The sequence below is a fragment of the Carcharhinus amblyrhynchos genome, chromosome 5 (assembly GCF_965287045.1).
Source record: "Carcharhinus amblyrhynchos chromosome 5, sCarAmb.v2.hapA, whole genome shotgun sequence".
Lineage (NCBI taxonomy): Eukaryota > Metazoa > Chordata > Chondrichthyes > Carcharhiniformes > Carcharhinidae > Carcharhinus > Carcharhinus amblyrhynchos.
In genome coordinates, this window is record NC_137328.1 from 79387537 (window position 1) to 79410475 (window position 22939).

Below are 22939 nucleotides of genomic sequence, written 5' to 3' on the forward strand. Positions count from 1 at the left end.
TGGCTTTGTGGATCTGCTGCCCTTCTCTTTCTAGGTGGTAGAGATTGCTGGTTTGGAAGATGCTTTTGCAGGAACCTTGGTCTCTTAGTGCTGCAGTGTATCTTGTAGATGGTATACACTGTGCATTGGTGGTGGGAGGAGAGAATGTTGAAGGTGGTGGATGCGGTAGCAATCAAAAGGGCAGCTTTGTCCTGGAATAGCGTCAAGCTTCGAGTGTTTTAGAGTTGCACTCATCCAGGTAAGTGGAGAGTAGTCATTCACGCTCCTGAATTGTGCCTTGTAGATGATGAACAAACTTTTCAGAGTCAGGAAATGAGTTACTACAGGATTTCCAGACTTTGATCTGCTGCTGTAGCCACAGTATTTATATGGCTAGTCCATTTCTGTTTCTGATCAATGATAATTGTGAGGATGTTGGTAATAGGGGATTCAGCAATTTCAATGCCATTGAATGTGAAGTGAAGAAGATTGGATTCTCTCTGGTTGGAGATGGTCATTGCCTGGCACTTGTGTGAAGTGAAGTAACTTATTCATCATTAGCCCAGGCCTGATTGTTGTCCAGATCTTGCTGCAAAGGAACACAGATTGTTTCAGCAACAGAAGTCACAAATGATGCTAAACATTGTGCGATTATCAGCAAAAATTCCACTACAGGTTTTATGACGAAGGAAAGGTCATTAAAGCAGACGAAGATGGATCTCCTGCAGTCATGTCTTGAGACAGGCCATTGACCTCCAATAACCACAATCATCAACTGAGTGACTTGATTGGCCATTTAAGAGTCAACCATATTGTTGTGGGTTTGTTGTCACATGTTGGCCAGACCCAGTAAGAATGGCAGATTTCCTTCCATAATCGACATTAGTGAACCAGATGAGTGGTTTTCTGGAAGGTCGAAGGTTGTGCCTTTGCCATAAGTGCCACATATGGGTCAGGATTTTATGATGTCCACCTAGCAAGTTTGTAGGTGGGGTAGGGGCATAAAATTCCCCAGCTCCACCTCACTCCAAATGAAGCCCTTAAATGCCAAATATTTGGTCACATAAGGACAGTTTCCCACCTGGCCTCAACTTTAAGGCTGAGGGGAGAAGTTCGGGGGTTGTGGGCAAGTTCAGCAGGATACCCTGATTAGGTTTTGGATGTGAAGGAGTCGTGCACCTCCTTCAAGGGTCTTTTCCACCTTAGGCACCCCTCCACCCTCCCAAGTACTGTCAGCCATTGGTGATCCCTAACCCTGGCCTCTCCATCAAGACTCCCATGCTCTCTACTCACCCCCCACTAATTTCCCAATCAGGAAATTAACTCGGAGTCAGAATCTGAGGACCACTTGCAGTCCCAGTCCTGAACATGTCAGTTGCTGTGCTGCTGTGATTACAGGGTCTAGCCAGTGCTTCCAGTGGTGTGTCGCTGAATCTGATCACAGTCAAGAGATAGAACCCTGGTATTAGTAGCCTAAGTATGATTGTCTTCTAGTATAATCATTTTGTTCATCAGTCAATCTGTATCATAGAATCATATAAACCATACAGTGCAGAAGTAATTCGGTCCATCGAGTCTGCACTGACTCTCTGACAGAGTATCTTACCCTGGTCCTCTTCCCCCGCCCTATCCCTGTAACCACACACATTTACAATGGCTAATCCATCTAACGTATAGATCTTGGGACACTAAGGGACAATTTAGCATGGCCAAACCACCTAACCTGTACGTCTTTGGACTGTGGTAGAAAACTGGAGCGCCTGGAAGAAATCCACATGGACACAGGAACTCCATACAGTTGCCCAAGGCCAGAATTCAACATGGATCCCTGGAGCAGGAAACTGTCTGAGACTGAACCAGGCAGTTTGCAAATTTGGTATCGTACCTGACCCTGAAATGACCTTCTGCCATTCCTCTGCCGAAGCCCTAAGGTCTGGGACTCGGCCTCTCTTCCCTCCTTTAAGGTCCTCCCTAAATATCTGATCTATAATCTATAGATAGCTCCTCCTGTTTTGCACAACTCTGATTTTGATTGCTTCACAATTGGTGGCCATGCCTTCAGTTGTTTAGGCCCCAAGCTCTGGAATTCCCTTCCTACAGCTCTCTGTCCCTCTTGCTTTCCTCCTGGCATGCATTCTTTAGAACCTACCTCTGTTACCAAGCTTTTAGTCATCTGACCTAATATCTCCGTATGCGGCTTGGTGCCATTTGTGTTTGGTAATGCTCCTGTGAAGTGCCTTGGGATATTTTATTATGTTAAAGTTGCTATTTAAATATAAGTTATTGTAACATACATCAGTGAAGTAGCTATTGACTTTGAACTATCATTCGAAAGATTCAGGTTCAGATCTTTGCCCAGATTAATATAATTATTTGTGATGTGCTACTAACCTTTGGATACCAACTAAACAGATAGTTGGATTACCTTGTAATAATGGAATTAGACATCAGCACGTAAATTAGACACATGCCAATAAAAATACTCAAAAATATTAAATGACTTCTGGCAACTGTTGGAAAGATATTTTCTACTCAAGCTGATTCCTTAACAATGCATACGTGACCATCTCTAATCATGGTCATAAATCTCCTACCTTTATCTAATATCTTGTCACTCTTTTCCTAACTCTCATGCCAAGTTGCCAGACCACACCCTTATTAACTTTCCTGTCAGATGAATTAAATAAGAAAAAAGAGCTCTAGTCTAGGTAAAGGTTTGAACTGGATACATAACACAATCAACGATCCTCCAAAGTAATATTTTGTTTCATCAACTTTTAGAGAAGATGAAAATGATGGCATGATAGATATGTATATTGAGGGTGTCCCAGGGCAGACGAATGAGTGAATTTGTTTTCCAGCATATTCAAAGTTTCTTTAGCTCGATTATATCAGATTTCTGTTTATAGCTAGTTCACATTTGTTTTGTATATGTTTTCATTTTTTTTGTTATGAAACAATCTAACAGTCTATTTTTTTTCATTGAGCCCTACCTATTTTTGTCCTTTTCACAATTTAAAGTTCTTGGCTGGCTGTCTTTTTTTAAAATTTTGTACAAAGTATTGGGTAAGACTGAATGATGTGCGACTACTTTTCCCACCGTCTCCTATTTTTGAATCCACACTTGGGCCCCTCTACCTACTGGCTGCAGGAATTGCTGATAAGATTGACATTGTCAGTGAATAGTTAAAAAAGGAAAACTCTACATGGGATCTGGTTGCAGAACAAGAAATTGAGTCATATGGAATAAGTCGTATGATGAAGGCCAGGTTAGTAGATTGATACATAAGATGCAATTTGGAATAGACTTGGAATGCAGAAATTGATTGAAGTGATGATGAAAAGGCAGAGGTAGGGAGGAGAGGGGAAGAAAGCAGAAATGATTGAGCAAAAACATCAATATTGGTTTTTAAGAACAAGTTCTTTCTTTCTAAATTTAAAGGAGAGGATACATTGTGGAAGACTCAACAGTTTGTGATATAGAAAGGGAACTTAGGGATGTCCTTTCCTTTGGAATGTTTTGTAAACAGCAATTTTTGTCATTTACAAATATTTTAGTTTCCGTGTAAAGAGAGGTGAACTTACAAAGTTCTAATTCAGGTCACTTTTTGATGTTAGGCAACAGGGAACTAACCAATCCACAAACTTCTGTTTCACTTTCATCTCTCAGGTCTGTTGTTTTGGACTTTGCCTCGCTGTATGCCAGCTGCCTGTCTGACCTTCCCTCCGCGCTGGGCAGACGGCAAACAAGATTCATGGTGCAAAAAAGTTGGCCCAACTTGATGCCAACAGCGGGGTTGGTGTTATCGTTCCAGGAGCAGCGAAGGGTGAATGATCGAGGATGGCATGTGCTCGGCGTGGGAGCTGCTCTCACTCCCAGCAACGGGCCCCACCCGCCCCGGGTTGTGTCCTCCCCACAAACCCCCCCCGCCCTCCGTTCCCCCCCCCGCCCTCCTCCCTCACACCAGTGGTGCCCGCGTGCCCCGCGACCTCTGCCCCCTTGACCTCTCCTGTGCCAGGCCTGGCGCTGCGTCTGCTCTTGGTCCAAAACCTTCTCGGTTTCTTCAACAGTTCAAATCCTAACTGGACACTTCGGTCTCATTTTATCATTTTCACTTATTAGTCCCGCTCCTCTTTTCAGTCACTAAATTCGACGAATATTTATAATTGGTGCATTTTTTTTTCCAAAACTCAGTGGATTACGTCCCCCGCCCCCCTCCCCCCTCCTCAATTTGTGGTTAGGGCTCATTTACTCCTTTTATTTACTCTGGCTGATAGGCCCGTTAAGTATTGAGTTTTCTGTTGTCATTTCCCTGTTACTTTGCCCTGGCTGCCTTCCTGTTTCTGTCTGATCTTGTTGATATTGTCGGTTTTCTACCGCTTCAATTTTTTTCGGACATTACCAGTAAATTTTGAATGAAATGAAGCTCTCAGTTCTGAATGGGTTAAACACGCGGCAACACTTACAATGAAGCAACACGATGGATTTTCTACCTTTCTAGAAGTTTATAAGAAATGCACGAATTTGAGCACAGAAATTTACTGATCAAAATCTAATATTTTGATCAATATTAGATTTTATTTGTATGAGAAAAGATGTACAGTGATGATTGGTTGGAAATAGATCTCCCACAGATATTACCTGGCATGTCTAGTACTCATAATTGTAATATCAGCACGCTGATTGGATTAACTGGAACTTTTGTTCCGCCCCTACTTATGGAAATGCTTTGGGCAGGGGTAAACTGAATTTACAAGCAGATGGATTGCAAACACACTGACTTCTCTGTCAGATAGAAAAAAAGTCATTTTTATTTTACAATCAGCTGGTAGATCAAGCAACGTCCCGAAAAGGAATCAAGTGATTTAATAGAACTATTGTACATGAAAGGACTTCAGGTTATATAATTTAGTCGTGCTCTGCTGCTGTGAATTTTTAACTGTCAAGCAGTGTTGCTTTAACATAGTTGGTTAACGAAATGGACCAAGGAGTGGAAAATCCAGCCTTCATCCCCGATGACAAGCCAAGTGTACAACGAAAGCCATATCAACCAGAAAAAGAGGAAACAATCGAGCAAGAATTTGAGGAAGGACCATGTGGTTGGGGAAAATTTACACCAAAATGCCTTCAGTACTGCAACAACGCAGAAGGATATTTAGTATTTTACAGTCTGCTGGGTATAATTCAAGGTAAGTTTCCAACTTTCTTACTTTTAAAAAGGCAGCAGGAAGGCATGCGTGGTAATATCACATATCATCCTGCAACTTCAGGCTGACAGCGGAGGCAGTTTGGATTGTACGTGTTTCTGCAGCTATGATAAACGATATTGCATAAGTGGAATGTATTTAATCACCTACTTTTTCTCTTTACTATGATTGTCACAGCCCTACTCATCTTACTTAAGAACATAAGAAATAGGAGCAGGAGCATCTAGCCCTTCCAGCCTGCCCCACCATTCAAGAAGATCATGGCTGATCTGAAGTGGATCAGTTCCACTTTCCCACTTTCTCCCCATAACCCTTAATTCCCTTGTCTATCAGAAACCTATCTACCCGTGACTTAAATATATTCAGCGAGGTAGCCTCCACCACTTCAATGGGCAGAGAATTCCAGAGATTCACCAGCCTATGAGTGAAGAAGTTCCTCCTCAACTCTGATTTAAACTGCTTCCCCCCCCCCTTATTTTGAGGCTGTGCCCTCTAGTCCTGCTATCCTTTCTAAGCGGGAAGAATCTCTCTATCTCTACCCTATCTATCCCCTTCATTATCTTACATGTCTCTATAAGATCCCCCCTCAGCCTTCTAATCTCCAACGAGTACAGACCCAGTCTATTCAATCTCTCTTCATAGGCTAACCCCCTCATCCCCTCATCTCTGGTATCAGCCTAGTGAACCTCCTCTGCACTCCCTCCAAGGCCAATATATCCTTGCGCAAGTGCAGCGACCAAAACTGCACACGGTACTCCAGCTGCGGCCTCACCAGTACCCTGTACAGTTGCAGCAAGACCTCCCTGCTTTTATATTCTATCCCCCTCGCTATAAAGGCCAACATTCCATTCAACTTCTTGATCACCTGCTGCACCTGCAAACTGGGTTTTTGCGATTCGTGCACAAGGACCCCCAGGTTCCTCTGCACAGTAGCATGCTGCAGCTTTTTGCCTTTTAAATTATAATCCCTTCTACTATTATTTCTACTAAAGTGGATAATCTCACATTTGCTAACATTATACTCCATCTGCCAGGTCCTCGCCCACTCACTCAGCCTATCCAGATCTCTCTGCAGACTTTCCACACCCTCCATGCAATTTCGTTTTCCACTCATCTTCGTGTCATCAGCAAATTTCGTTACCCTACACTCAGCCCCTCCTCCAGATCGTCTGTGTAAATGGTAAACAGTTGAGTCCCCAGCAGCGATCCCTGCGGCACTCCACTAGTCACCAACTGCCAACCAGAATAGCACCCATTGATTCCAACTCTCTGCTTCCTATTAGACAACCAATCCTTTATCCACACTAACACCTTACCCCAACTCCGTGCACCCTAACCTTTTGCAGCAACCTTTTGTGAGGCACCTTATCAAACGCCTTTTGGAAATCTAAAATCACCACATCCACCGGTTCCCCTCTGTCTACTGCACTAGTCACATCCTCATAGAAATCCAATAAATTTGTTAAACACGACTTCCCCTTAACGAATCTGTGCTGCGTCTGCTTGATCAAACCATTCTTTTCTAGGTGCCTCGATTGTTACTAGTTTGAACTAGTTACTAGTTTGAAGTTACTAGATTGAAATTACTAGATTGAAATTACTAGATTGAAATAACTTAAATAAAAGCAAATTATTGCGAATGCTGGAATCTGTAACCAAAAGAGAAAATGCTGGAAATTCTCAGTAGGTCTGGCAGCATCTGTAAGGAGAGAAAACAGCTGGCATTTCAAGTCCAGATGACCCTTTGTCAAAGCTAAAAGGCATAGAAAATGGGACTAAAACTCCCACTTTCTATGCCTTTTAGCTTTGACAAAGGGTCACCTGGACTCAATGTCAGTTCTTTTCTCTCCTTACAGATGCTGCCAGACCCACTGAGATTTTCCAGTATTTTCTCTTTTGGTTGAAGTAATTTAAATCTGAATGTTCTTTCAATTAGCACAAATTAACTAGGAATCAAATATGGGTCAAATAAGTTTTAATGTAAAATTGGTTTCACATTTAATCTATAATCTGAGTATTACATTTTAACTCCATGCCAATTTTCAGAGTTAAAGGACACATTTTAAAACTGTATCAAAGAGATTAGAAATTGTTTGAAAATGTGGCAAAATGCAATTTAGATGTTGCTGCTGTAATAATTATTTCCTTCTGACACTTAGGAATTAAAATCTCTTGGGGGCATTTTAACATGGGTGAACCCTGGATTTGGAGTTAATGGGAAAGTTAGATCAGAACACCAGTGTGTTAGGGACTTGCAGGGCAGACAGGTGCAGTCTGCTGGAATAAGACCTACTGCCAATTGGACCTAGTCGCCATGCTTTACCAGTGGCTGCCAAACTCACCACAACTCTTGACTTCTATGCTTCTAGATCCTTTCAGTAATCAGCAAGAGGCATTTGTAGAATCTCGTTGTTGGAGGTACAAAAATGCACAAAACAAGTGCCAGGGCACCAATCCTGTGCACTCCTCTTATGATATTGCTGGTCGGAATGAGGGGGAGCTTGGGTTTGCAGCTCTGGCTGGATTTCAAGAGGTACAAGGTGTTATTCATTGCATGCCAGTGGCAGCTAACCTAGGCATATTCAACAAGCACCCATCTGTCCATTCCATCAACAACAGCAACAATTGGTATTCAGTGGTGTTAACATAATAAAACATCGGAGAAGTGTTATAGAACAAAATTGAACACCATGTCACATAAGACCATATGAGGGCAGATCACCAAAAGCTTTGTCAAAGGTGTCCAGCTGGTGAGCAATACAAATATATATTTATGCAATAAAAGCAGAAAATGCTGAAAATACTCAGCAGGTCTGGCAGCATCTGAAGAAAGAGAGAACAAAACTGAATTAATGTTTCAAATCTTGGTCTTTTATCAGAACCGGAAAAGATTAGAAACATGAGGCTTTTTGTAGATGAAAAGGGGGTGGATGGAAAAAGAACAAAAGGGTAAGATAGGGTTGAAGAAAGCAGACTTCAAATGACAAAAGAGTGGTAATAGGACAAATAAAGCAACAAGAGATTGTTCTCAAGGAGATATGATTGGCAACATAATGAACGGCTGTCATGATAAAGCAAAAATGAGAAAAACAAAACTATGGCTGACGCATGTAAAGACAAGGAAACAAAATGGGGAAACAAAGATTACAGGCTAAATTGTTGAATTTAGATTAGGCTAGAACATGCCTAATCAAAAGATAAGGTGCTGTTTCATGAGCTTATGTTGTGCTTCACTGGAATGATGCAGCTAAGCATGAGAAGAGGCAGGCAGCTAACATAAAAGGAAAGCCAAATGTTTTCCACAGGCATAAAAGTAGTAAAAGAGTGATAAAGAGAGAATTGGTCAGATTAGGCATTGAAAAGGGATTCATTATGCTTTGAATACTTTGCATCTGTGTTCGCCAAGAAAGAGGATGCTGTCATGTCATGGTGAAAGAGGAGATAGCTCAGACATTTGAAGGGTTTACAATTGATGAGGAGTATTGTATAAACTGTCTGTTCTTCAAGTTGATAAGGCAGTAGGACCAGGTGAGATGCGCCCAAGGACAGTGAAGGAAGAGAGAGTGGAAATTGCAGAGGCACTGGTCATCGTTTTCCAATCATTTTTGAATGTTCAAAATATACCTCCTCTGATTCAAGATGGTGCCAGAGCGTGATGAATTCTTGCAAGTTGTCCCCAGCATACCCTGTAATTCCATCTTTTACTCTTGTTCTATACTCTAAAACTTAACTTTAATTCTTTTAAATGTCTAATATTTTGCACTCTCTCCTTTCCTGCTTCCCTATGTACTCTATGAATGGTATGGTTTGTCTGTATAGTGCACAAGAAACAATACTTTTCACTGTATCCCAATACATGTCACAACAATAAATCAAATCAAAATAGTGTGCAAAATAGACCCCATAACTACAGGCCAGTCAGTTTAAACCTTGGTGATGGGGAAGCTCATTAGGCAGGATTTTTTGGTCCCATCTGCAGTGTGACTGGAAATTTCCACCCAAAGTTGATGGATTTTTTGCTGGTCCATTGAGTTTTCTGTCCTACCCATAGCAATTCCCATGGTGAATGGGAGCAAAAAAGCCTGACCAATAATTTGATAACATGAATAATCATTTGTGCAAATGTTGATTAAGGAAATCCAGCATTACTGAATGGCAGCCAGCAAAAATTAGCAATGAACAATTGTTTTTTTAGATTGGAGAAAGGTTTGTAGTGTTAAGACTGCTGCTGCCTAGACCTTGGTGTACAGTACACAGTTTCAAAATTTTCAGATGACATGAAACTGCAAAGTATTGTGAAAAATATGAGGAAAATAGTTTAGAACTTTAAAGGACATTTAGGCATTGGTGCAATCGGCAGACAAGTGGCAGATAAAACTTCATACAAAGAAGTGTGAATAGTTTTGGTATGAAGAATACATAAGGGCAATGTAAAACGAAGTTTATAATTCTAAAGGGGATGCAGGAGCAGAGGGATTTTGATGCATATTTGTGTAAATCATTGAGGATGATAGTGCTGGTTGAGAGTGCGGTTAATAGAGTTTTTGGCTTTATCAATCGAGGCATAAAGTTCAAAAGTAAGGAATAGATTCTTGATCAATAACAGGATCAAGGGTTATGAGGAGAAGCAGGAGAATGGGATAAAAATCATATCAGGCTTGGTTGAATGGTGGACAAGACTTGATGGGCTGAATGGCCTAATTCTGCTCCTATATCGTATGGTCTAAGATATTTTAAATTTGTACAAAACATTAATTTTGCCTCAACTGGAGTATTATTATATCTAGTTCAGGGTGCCACAGTTAAGCACAGTAAGAAGTCTCACAACACCAGGTTAAAGTCCAACAGGTTTATTTGGTAGCACAAGCCACAAGCTTTCAGAGCACTGCTCCTTCATCAGGTGAGTGGAAGTTCTGTTCGCAAACCGGGCATATAAAGACAGAAACTCAATTTACAAAATAATAGTTGGAATGTGAGTTTTTACAGGTAATCAATTCTTAAAGGTACAGACAATGTGAGTGGAGAGAGGGTTAAGCGCAGGTTAAAAAGATGTGTATTGTCTCCAGCCAGGACAGTTAGTGAGATTTTGCAAGTCCAGGCAAGTCGTGGAGGTACAGTTAAGTCACAGTTAAGGACAGATGTGAAGGCATTAGAGAAGGCTCAGAAAAGATTTGTGAGAATGATTCCAGGGATGAGGAATTTTAGTTACATAGAAAGATTGGGATTTTATTTGGAGAAGAAACTTGATAGAAGTGTTCAAAATCATCAGGAGTCTTAATTTTGATTTGATTTATTATTGTCATATGTATTCGTATACAGTGAAAAGTATTGTTTCTAGCGCACTATACAGACAATGCATACCGTTCATAGAGGAGGAAAGCAGAGAGTGCAGAATAGTGTTACAGTCATAGCTAGGATGTAGAGAAAGATCAACTTAATGTGAGATACGTTCATTCAAAAGTCTGATGGCAACAGGGAAGAAGCTGCTCTTGAGTTGATTGGTATGTGACTTCAAACTTGTATATCTTTTTCCTGATGGAAGAAGGTGGAAGAGAATATGTCCAGGGTGCATGGGGTCCTTAATTATGCTGGAGAGATTAAACAATGGGTGTTAAATCTTCTACATTTGCATGGAAAATACAGATATTTCTGCCAATGTGTGCCAGATTTCTGGGCAGTTGCAGACTTTCCATTGCTGTCCTTGTCTCCACCATCAGTTCTCCTGGCCGGGTGGGTACTAAATGGATGTTTCCCCTTGTGGAAGAGAACAGAAGGGATGTCGGCAGTTTAAAAATAAGGGGCCTTCCATTTAAAATGGAGTCAAGGAGAATTTTTTTTCTCTGAGGGATGTTAACCTGTGGAATTCTCTTCCCAAGAGAGAGGTAGAGGCAGGGCCATTGAATGCCTTTAAGGCTGAGCTTGATGATAAATTCTTGACTAACAAGGAAGTCAAAGAGCATAGGAGGTAGTAAGAAAAGTGGAATTGAGGGCATTATCAAATCAGCCACAATCTCATCAAATGGTGGAGCAAGGACAAAGAGCTGAATAGCCTATTACTGCTAATAATTTGTATGTTCATATGATCATGACTTTAGTTGCCTGGGCCTCACGCTCCAGAATTATTGGCCTAAACCTCCCTGCTTCACTACCTCTCCCTCCTCCTTTAAGACACTTTTCAAAACTTATTTCTTTGCCTAAGATTTTAGTCATCTGCCCCAATATCTCATTATATGGCTTGGTGCCAAATTCTTAGTGCAGCTGAAACAGCATAGATGTTGCTTTATGTTGAAGGGGCTATAAAATCCAAGTTGCTTTAGTTGTTCTTCCTCTTTTTGGGTTTCCTCTCCTTGCTTCACTGCCATACATTAAACTTGATAGAACATAACAATGAGGAGTTTCTCTGGTCTCCTGCAGTCCCCTGGTCTCCTGATCCCCTTACCAATCAATAAATTATCTATATCTGTCTTAAATACACTCGATGACCTGGCCTCCACAGCCTTCTGTGGCAATGAATTCAATAGATTCACCACTTTTTGGCTGAAGAAATTCCTCCTAATCTTGTCCCTATACTCTGAGGCTCCCTTGGATCCTAGTCATCTAATAATGGAAACATTTTCTCCACGCCCACTCAATCCAGGTTTTTCAGTAATCTGTAAGTTTCAAGGAGATCCCCCTCATCCTTCCAAACTCCATTGAGTACAGACCCAGAGTCCTCAAACGTTCATACGTCCAGCCTTTAATTCCCAGAATCATTTTTGATATCCTCTCTGAACCCTCTCCAAAGTCAGCATTGAATGTCATGAAGTACAGATATGTGGTACAGAAGGAATTCTACAGTCAGGAATAGAGTTGTAATTGATGGTCCTGCATAATATACTGCCTCAGAGTACTAGAGTAAGGGTTGATCGTTTTGGGAGGGAAAAGAAAAAACATAATTAATGTTATAACAAATGGCATAGAAGGAAATAGAGTTAAGAGTCCTGCACAAAAGGTCTCTACAATTAGGAGCTATCTTAAAGAGCTGAATTCTAGGACCATACTTGGAGCTCCATACTTGTCAGTGCAGTAATTGTGAAACAAGTGACTGGGGAGAGAATGTAAGGAGGAATAGTTCGTAATATGATCATAGAAATAAGAACATAAGAAATAGGAGCAGGAGTAGGCCATCTAGCCCTTCGAGCCTGCCCTGCCATTCAATAAGATCATGGCTGATCTGTCGTGGCTCAGTTCCACTTTCTGGCTTTTTCCCCATAACCCTTAATTCCCCTGTCTAACAGAAACTCATCTACCCATCACTTAAATATATTTAGCAAGGTAGCCTCCACCACTTCAACGGGCAGAGAATTCCAGAGATTCACCACCCTTTGAGTGAAGAAGTTCCTCCTCAACTCTGATCTAAACTATCCCCCCTTATCTTGAGACTGTGTCCTCTAGTCCTGCTATCCTTTTGAAGCAGGGAGAACCTCTCTACCTCTACCCTATCTATCCCCTTCATTATCTTATTCTTTCTATAAGATCCCTCCTCATCCTTCTAAACTCCAACGAGTACAGACCTAGTCTATTTAGTCTCTCTTCATAGTCCAACCCCCTCATCTCCGGTATCAGCCTAGTGAACCTCCTCTGCACTCCCTCCAAGGCCAACACATCCTTGCGCAAGTGCGGCGACCAAAACTGCACACAGTACTCCAGCTGTGGCCTCACCAGTACCCTGTACAGTTGCAGCAAGACCTCCCTACTTTTATATTCTATCCACCTCGCTATGAAGGCCAACATTCCATTCACCATCTTGATCACCTGCTGCACCTGTAGACTGGGTTTTTGTGACTTGTGCACAAGGACCCCCAGGTTCCTCTGCACTGTAGCATGCTGCAGCTTTTTGCCTTTTAAATAATAATCCCTCCTTCTATTATTTCTGCCAAAGTGGATAACCTCACACTTGCTAACATTATACTCCATCTGCCAGGTCCTCGCCCACTCGCTCAGCCTATCCAGATCTCTCTGCAGACTTTCCACACCCTCCACGCAATTTGGTTTTCCACTCACCTTCGTGTCATCAGCAAATTTCGTCACCCTACACTCAGCCCCTCCTCCAGATCATCTATATAAATGGTAAATAGCTGAGGCCCCAGCTCCGATCCCTGCGGCACTCCACTAGTCACCAACTGCCAACCAGAATAGCACCCACTGATACCAACTCTCTGCTTCCTATTAGACAGCCAATCCTTTATCCACGCTAACACCTTACCCCCAACTCCGTGCACCCTAACCTTCTGTAGCAACCTTTTATGAGGCACCTTATCAAACGCCTTTTGGAAATCTAAAATCACCACATCCACCGGTTCCCCTCTGTCTACCGCACTAGTCACATCCTCATAGAAATCCAATAAATTTGTCAAACACGATTTCCCCTTAACGAATCCGTGCTGCGTCTGCTCGATCAAACCATTCTTTTCTAGGTGCCTTGCTATTTCTTCTTTGATGACGGATTCTAGCATTTTTCTAACTACAGACGTTAAACTAACCGGCCTATAATTCCTTGCCTTTTGTCTGTTATCTTTTTTAAACAGCGGCGTAACATTAGCTGTTTTCCAATCTTCCGGCACTTCCCCGGAGTCCAGCGAATTTTGATAAATAATTACTAAGGCATCCACTATCACCTCTGCCATTTCTTTTAGAACCCTGGGATGCATTCCATCCGGTCCTGGGGACTTGTCCACCTTCAGTCCCATTAGTTTATCGAGCACTACCTCTCTAGTGACAGTAATCGCATTTAGGCCCTCAACTCCTTCCATCCTTCTATCTTTAATATCTGGCAAACTATTCCTGTCCTCCTCCGTGAAGACCGAGGCAAAAAACTTACTTAAAGCCTCAGCCATTTCCTCATCTCCCACTGCTAAATCCCCCCTATCATCCTCCAAGGGTCCAACATTCACTCTAGCCAGCCTCCTCTTCTTTATATATTTGTAAAAACTATTACTTTTTTTTAATATTTAGTGCTAGTTTAGCCTCATAGTCTATCTTTCCGTTCTTTATCACCTTCTTAGTCATTCTTTGTTGATTTTTAAATTTTTCCCAATCTTCTAATCGCCCACTATTTTTAGCCGCTCTAAACGCATCAGCTTTTAAATTAATACTCTCCTTGAAATCATAGAATCTGACAGTGCAGAAGGAGGCTATTCTGTCCATCGAGTCTGCACCGACAACAATCCTACCTCAGGCCCTATCCCTACAACTTCACACATTTACGCTGCTAATCTCTCTGACCTGCACATCCTGATTTATGTATATGTATTTTTTCTGCTGTCTGGAGCATATCATAGCTCCAATAATAAAGCTGTCATTGTAATTTCAAATAAAGACTAACAACAATATATAATGTTTGCATATTCTCAGAAGAATATAACAGAGAAATATATACTCAGGTGAAACATTTATTTACCAAAACTCGCTGGAGCTGTCAGCATATTGGTTTTATAATCCTTTTTCACATGTCCCAAAATAAGCTATCTGGCCCCGAGTTTCCTAGCTCAGTAGTTTTTCAAAAATATCCTAAAAATAAATAAGCTTCTGGAAACCAGACTAATTTTCCCTGTAGGTGATCCTTTTCACTCTGATTTTTTTCTGAGTTCTGTATTGTTACTTAGATGTCAATCCTTGACGTCATATTTTTCATTTTTTAAGCTAACCATTTTGTCTCTGATCTGACAGTGAACACCTGCCACTGTATACTCTGAACAAAATGCATATCTGCAGCATTAGCCCAGGGTCAGATGTGGTGCTCTCCCAACCAAACCCCTCAGCAAACTGCCAGCCAACATTCACTGTCAATGCTCACATACAATGGATACATTATTTTGTGTAAATCTCTGGGTAGAAATCAATATTTTACATCATTATAATGGTGATTAAGAACTGAAATGGTCTGGAAAATTTGAATTTAGTAATGGAATATTCTGCTCCAAATGATTGTTGAGACACAGGATGAGTGGATCAAACAGGAAGTTGGCCAATGTCACGGACCAAAATTTGTATTTCTGTGCTAGCCATGATGTGGAGTTGCCAGCATTGGACTGGGGTAGGCATAGTAAGTAGTCTGACAACACCAGGTTAAAGTCCAACAGGTTTATTTGGTAGCAAAAGCTTTTGGAGCACTGCTTCTTCATCAGGACTCACTTGATGAAGGAGCAACACTCCGAAAGCTTGTGCTATCAAATAAACCTGTTAGACTTCAACCTGGTGTTGTGAGACTACTTACTATTTCTGTGCTATAACACTATTATTCTATTATAATTTGTTGCCTTCTTTCCTCATCTGTAGCTATTGTGAGCTGTTACGCATTTAATCACACTAATGAATGCACCAAGACCTAGTCATCCATCATCCTTCTGCTTGTTGGCTGATGTTGGACTAACAATGACTTGTATTTATATTGCACCTTTAACCTAGTTAAACAATCCAAGGTACTTCACAGGCGCATAACCAAGCAACACGACACTGAGCCATTTAAGGGAATATTATTACAAATGACCAAAAGCTTAATCAGGAAGTTAAGTTCCAAGGAGAAACTTAAAGAAGGAAGTGAGAAAGAGAGGCAGCTACTTCAGGAAGGGAACGTGACTGCTGAAGCTGTACTCACAAAATGATTACAATTGTGAATGGGTGGAAGGTGGGAGTCTGACCAGGAATGCACTGGAATAATCAAGTTCGGAGGTGGTAAAAACATGAATAAGTGCATCAGCAGCTGTTAAACTGAGGTAAGGTCCACCAAAAGCTTAAATTTGAAAGTCTCATCCTTGTATTCAAATGGCCTCAGCCCTATTTATATATGAATTCTTGTTAGTTCTGTTTTCCATGTTTGAAAAATGATATAGCTGTATCACTGCCATTCATAGTAATACTGTATACTTCTGTACCAGGTAACCTTAACTGGATTCATCAAAAGAGCCAGGAACACATAATTGGAAGGACTGGCCACACCTTTCTATCTGTATTTCAAGGAACTAAATCAATCTTCTAATATGGAATGTACATAGATAGAAAATATTGAATCTTAAAAATGTCACAGGAGATATTCTGACTCCCCCATGGAGGTAGAAATCCTTCTGGATATTTATTTTCATTTTGACATATGCAACTATCAGGATCACCACAAGGTTAGAAGTGATAACATAGTTAGGCTTAATTTCATGCCATATTTGCATCACTGCTGGAAAGTTTAGTGCTTGACCTTTTAAAATAACATTTAACATTTCAGAAAATGGGAAAAATTTTAATACTAGCAAGAGCAATACTTCCATAAATCATAAAACTACATATGCTTGAATTTTTAGATTGATGGAGAGTTGACAAAGAACACATGTTCTTTGTCAACTCTCCATCAATCTAAAAATTCGATTGAGGGGCACTATTATTTTACACTAACATTGGGTTGATTGGGACTTGCTTACCTTATCTGAAGCCTTGGAGACCTAATGCCCAATTTGGCTGGCCATCAATTCTGCAGTCCTTTCAGCAACAGTGCTGCAGTGATTGAAGGGGCACTGCATGGAGCTGCCAGAGCTTAGGCTCCAGGAACCAGAGGCCCAGATGATTTGGGGATGTGACAGTGAAGGCGGTTTGGGTCTTTGGGGATAGTTTGGTGAGAAGTGAAGGGATGTCCAAAGGTCACTGGGCCTTAAGGAGAGGGTGCCACCAGTTGGAAGAGGGCTTCTCCTCCCATCTGAGATTGATCTTTCTTCATTTCTGGGTTTCCCTTCTTGAGCTATCTTCCACCTACCAGCCTGAAAATTGAGGCTGAATGGGAAACATACCTCAAGAGGCCATTAATTCGTCACTTAAGGAAATGAACTGGGCAAGGCAGGCTTCCCATCCGAGGTTTGCCCTCACCAGCGTAAAATTACTGCGAGGTTGAGGTGGCCAGGAATTCTGTCAGTGCAACTTCACGCTCCCTCTCTGGCTCTAAACCTGCCAGGGAAGGAATGTAACATTCTGGCCATAGAATCTTACAGCAAAAGAGAAGATCATTTGGTCCATCATGCCTGTGCTGGCTCTTTGAAAGAACTGTCATGAAGTGGTACTCTCCTGCTCTTTGTCCAGAAGTCCTACAGTCTCCTCCCCTTCAATTTTTATCCAATGTCCTATAGAAAGTGATCACTTAGCATGCTTCTACCATACCTTTAGGCATTGCATTTCAAATCATAATCACTCGGTGCTTTAAAAAACGTCCACAAAACCTCTGATTCTTTTGCCAACTACTTAATTCTGTATCCTCTGGTCACTCAGTGAAAACAGTTTCTCCTTATGGACTCTATCAGATGAGTTTGACCGTCTTTATTAAATCTCCATGTCATCTTAGCTCCAAGCTGAACTATCCCAGCTTCTCTATGCTCTGTACATAATTGAAGTCCTAAATTTCTCACACCACTTCAGTAAATTTTCTTTATATCCCTTCCATGGCCTCGACATCCTATCTAAAATGAAATACCCAAAATTCTAGCTGATGCCTAACCAGTGACTTACAAGTTTTAGTATAAGCTCCTTGTTCTTGTACTCTATGCCTCGACTTATAAAGCTGAGGACCCTATACTTTATTAACAGCCTTTTCAATGTGTCTTAGCATTTTCAAAGTTTATATATGTAAATCTTCATATCTGCCTATAGCTGCAATGTTGAAGCTTTCCACACCACCCAATGTTCAGTATGTTTTCAGAGGAGGCACTTCATCACCCTCACCCCCACCATCATACTATATGTGCATGGAATGATGGTCTTGCCATCACCAGTTTGGCCCCTCTGTGTGACCTTGACAATCTCCACAGCAGTGTCCTCGATTGCCCTGAATGTTCTTATCATTGGGGTCCCATACTCAGTCTGCACCATGTCCTAGGCATTGTGCATCCATTTCTCCTAAAATATTAAAAACCTATCTTACATAAGAACATAAGAAATAGGAGCAGGAGTAGGCCATCTAGCCCTTCGAGCCTGCCCTGCCATTCAGTAAGATCATGGCTGATCTGTCGTGGCTCAGTTCCACATTCCCGCCCTCTCCCCATAACCCTTAATCCCCTCTCTTATCAAAAACCCATCAACCCGCTTCTTAAAAATATTTAGTGAGGTAGCCTCCACCACTTCAACGGGCAGAGAATTCCAGAGATTCACCACCCTTTGAGTGAAGAAATTCTTCCTCAACTCCGTTCTAAACCTCCCCCTCTTTATCTTGAGGCTGTGCCCCCTAGTCCTACTGTCCTTTCTGAGCGGGAAGAGTCTCTCCACCTCTATCCTATCCATCCCATTCATCATCTTATACGTCTCAATGAGATCTCCCCTCATTCTTCTAAACTCTAACGAGTACAAGCCTAGTTTATTCAGCCTCTCCTCATAGCTCAACCCCCTCAACTCCGGCATCAGCCTAGTAAACCTCCTCTGCACTCCCTCCAAGGCCAAAATATCCTTGCGTAAGTATGGCGCCCAAAACTGCACACAGTACTCCAGCTGCGGCCTCACCAATGCCCTATACAGCCGCAGCAAGACCTCCCTACTTTTATATTCAATCCCCCTCGCTATGAAGGCCAGCATCCCATTCGCCTTCCTGACCACCTGCTGCACCTGCAAGCTGGGTTTTTGCGACTCATGCACAAGGACCCCGAGGTCCCTCTGCACCGTCGCCTGCTGCAGTTTTTCGCCACGTATGTAATAGTCCTTCCTACCATTATTCCTACCGAAGTGGACCACCTCGCACTTGCCAACATTAAATTCCATTTGCCATTTCCTGGCCCATTCGCCCAGCCTATCTAGACCCTTCTGTAGACTCTCCACACCCTCCGCACAATTTGCCGTTCCACCAATCTTGGTGTCATCAGCAAATTTCGACACCATACACTCGGTTCCCTCCTCCAGATCATCTATATAAATGGTAAATAGCTGAGGCCCCAGCACCGACCCCTGGGGCACTCCACTAGTCAACCCATTGACCCCCACTCTCTGCCTCCTATTTGACAACCAATCCTCTATCCACACTAACACCCTACCCCCAATTCCATGCCCCCTGACCTTCTGCAATAACCTTTTGTGAGGTACCTTGTCAAACGCCTTCTGAAAATCAAGAAAGACCACATCCACCGGCTCTCCTCTATCCACCGCCCTAGACACATCCTCATAGAACTCCAGTAAATTTGTCAGACACGACTTCCCTTTAACGAAACCGTGCTGCGTCTGCTCTATCAAGCAGTTCCCCTCAAGATGCCTCGCTATTTCCTCCTTGATGACGGATTCTAACATTTTACCTACAACAGACGTTAAACTTATTATCAAAACAGTTACAAATACATTACACCCATATCAACACCAAACACGTCATTTAAGTTTGCTGGTACAAATGTCACGCTACACTAATAAGCAGCTTGTAGCAACAATAAACCAGCGAGTCGTTATTTGAACGGTGTAGACATCTAACGCCGTTCTTTAACCAATAATGAACAACTACTCACTTGCATTAAGAAAGGGTTCCTTGTAGGTTATCTTTGAATCTCCAGGGCATTGCCCTCCATATTTTCCCTTCTGAGGGGTCTGCTCTCTCCCTGAGGCTGACCCGCTGGGGGTCACACCACAGTACAACAACAAACATCTCCATCACAATATATGATCATTGTGAGTCAATTGCAACCCTCCAAGGCTTCACCCTCTGGTTATTCTCATCTCCTGGATTTTTTCTGAGGGGGTACACCGTCTGGGCTACAAGCCCTCATGATTCCAAACAAGGCAAAGTTCTCCATTATTGCTTTTGACCTCAGTTATGCTTGGGCTCCTTGTTATCACAGTCAGTTTAGATGCTGCCTTGATATCACTCTCACCTCACCATTGACATTCCACTCTTTTTTCCATGTTTAGGTGGAGGTTGAATGAGGTCTATCCATTGCAATCTGCTTCTACTGGTAACATGCATTTAGTTCTGTATTCAGCTTCACCTGGCTGGCATCGCATTTTTAGATGTGCCTGGTGCTGATCCTTGTCTGCTATCTGACTCTTTTCACTGAACCAGTCTTGATGGTAACAGTAGAATGAGGTGTGTGCCAGGGATCTAAGATTACAGATGGTGTCTGAGTACAATCTTACTCAATGGCCCATAGCCGTCAAGGATGCCTTTTTTGATCTGGTAAATCTGTTCTGACCCATTCCATTTAGCACAGTGGTAGTGCTACATTACACAATGGAGAGTGTCTTCAGTTTGAAAGTGGGACTTTATTTAACAAGGACAGTATGGTGGTCACTCCTATTAGTTTTGTCATGGACAGATGAAACTGCAAAGGTAGATTGGTGCACACCAAGTGTGATAATGCTTCACCTCTTGTTGGATCTCTCAACACCAGGATCTGGCCAGCAGTGGTGCTACTGAGCCACTTCCACTCAGATACATTCAAGTGTTCAATACAGAGAAATATTGATTTATCATTGAGGGAGAGTAGGAGATTGAAATCAGCAAGAGATTTCCTTGTCCATGTTTGACCTGATGTCATGAGACTTCCTGGAATCCAGAGTCAGTCTTGAGCACCACTCAGCACTTGACTGTACCTCTGTGCTGTGGCCTTTGGTGAATCTGTCCTGCCAATGGACCAGGACAAATCCAAGGTTGGTGGTAGAGGAGTCTGGGATATTAGCTATAACATATCATGCAGCGAGTATGACAATGTCAAGCTGTTGCTTGAAGCTCTCCCAATTTGGCCCATCCCCACATGTTAATGAGGAGAGTTTTGCAGGGTTGATAGTACAGGATGTATTTTGGTTGTTTCTGATGTTAGGTGCTCCATAGCCCATAATGTTCAAGTTTCAGGACAGTGTATCTGGTGGGTATGCCCAAGATGCACCAAGGAAACTCATCCCCAACCCCCAGGTATCCCCCAGATAAAGATAGCATGGCAAACGCCTGAAAATATCAAACTTGCAGTGGACAGTCCTGCATTGGGGACAATTCAAAAGCACAATTTAAATCACGAATTTGGATGGTTCCGACTGTCTTACAGCAATAGTTACGCAGAGAAAGTTAGAACAATTAAAACCACTTCTAGCTTCTGGGTAACTATTGTATTGAGTTCACCCAATCTGTCACTGGACACACCCCCCCCCCACTCCCAATTCCACCCCATGGGACACTCCCAAACTCCATGAACCCCTTTACTGCATCCCAACTATCCCCATTTTCCACTAGCCCCGCACCCCCACTAACTATCCTCCATCTGATCTCCCTATTCCTGACCAGCACAGGACCCTCAGACTACACCAAATCCTACTGCACTCCCCCACAGACTGTATCTGTGCTGACCACCTGACCCTCACCCAACCACCCGAATCCCTTAATGACCTGACCCTCCACCCACCACCCAATCCTACCCACTTGCCTTACAAACTGACCTTCTCCGTAGCTTGAATGTGGCCAAACCTTTAAATTTACCTGATTTATGCTAGCTAGTGCGTGATATCCTTGCATTCAATTCTGCGCCCTCAAAAAAAGGCCTAAGGAGTCCTGCTGCCCTACACAGTTCTTGCCCCTTCTGAATTGGAAGGTTAGACAAGGAAGGATTGAAAGGATTTTGAGGCAAGAAATAAGGAGTGGAGTAGCAATCTAATTGCTTCTCTGTGGATGTTCAGGCCCTAAATGCTTAGTCAACTTTTCTTTTAATACAACTGACTGCCTTGCTAGGCCAGTTCAGAATGCAATTAAGAGTCAACTGTGCTTCTGTGGTTTGGGAATCACTTGTAATCCAGACTGAGTAAAGATGTCACATTCCCTCCACTGAAGATTATTAGGTACTCAGGCTGGTTTTATTGTTAATGACAACCCAGTAGTTTCATAATCATTGCTGAGACAAGCCTGCTATTTCAGATTTATGAATTGAATTTAAATTGGCCCAGTTGCATTAGTATAATTTAGACTCTTGTCTCCAGAGCATTACTCTGGGTTACTCATCCAGTTACATTAGCACTATGCTACCATTCCACTTTAAGTTGAAGTAAACAATAAAATTTTTCAGGATGATCATGTTGTACTTTAATGGATTACTTGTAAAAATTAAACTTTGACGAATACAGAAATGTGACACAAAAACATGGGAGAAAACTGAAATGGTAACGGGTGAAATTTTCCGGCCTCCCAGGAAGTGACATGCTGTTTGCTAGCAGTGGGATTCTCTGGTGGTGCTCCCATTGGGACCAGAGAATCCCACTGGCGTGAATGGCCAGAGAATTCCGGCCCACATATCTGTTCCCTTCATGGTTACTGATTGCTCTGCTGAGTGTTTTGAGTTTTGTTTTGGTGGCAGAGGTAGAGCTTTCTCTGTCAAAGACAATAAATATACACAATTAATGCTTTAGAACGACTCTAATGTTGTGAATCTATAAAATAAACTAGACTCTTAATGAAAAGATGGTGCGTGGGATTTTACAGCCATGCTCATCCTGGACCTTCCCATGGTCCGCCCCTTGCCCGCTTCGATTCCTGTGTCAGGCTGGACGGTAAAAGTTTGGATGTGTAATTTTGATTTATTTTGAATTGAAAGATTGTTTCAGAGCACTGCAATGATTGCCATCTATTATAAGGTGTAACTAAATTACTATGTTCTTAAAGAAATGCAATGATTCAAATTAAGCAGTAGAAAAATCATAATTTACGTTGCAAAATTCGTCTCTCCATGGCCTTGTCCTTTCTTTTCTCTGAAACCTCATTCATCATTGTAATCCTCCAAGGAACCTATCTTTCCCT

The 22939-nt window shown here is 42.1% G+C and overlaps 1 protein-coding gene across 1 annotated transcript in view; it reads left to right on the forward strand.

Annotated features, from left to right (window-relative positions):
* Positions 1 to 4752: 4752 nt before the first annotated feature.
* The window catches only part of LOC145343464 (solute carrier organic anion transporter family member 4C1-like), a 119940-nt gene continuing 101753 nt past the window's right edge, over positions 4753 to 22939 (forward strand). Inside the window, exon 1 of the mRNA XM_080189707.1 lies at positions 4753 to 5169. Coding sequence (XP_080045833.1) covers positions 4959 to 5169 — 211 coding nt within the window. The 5' untranslated portion in view covers positions 4753 to 4958. The remainder of the gene's footprint in view (positions 5170 to 22939) is intronic.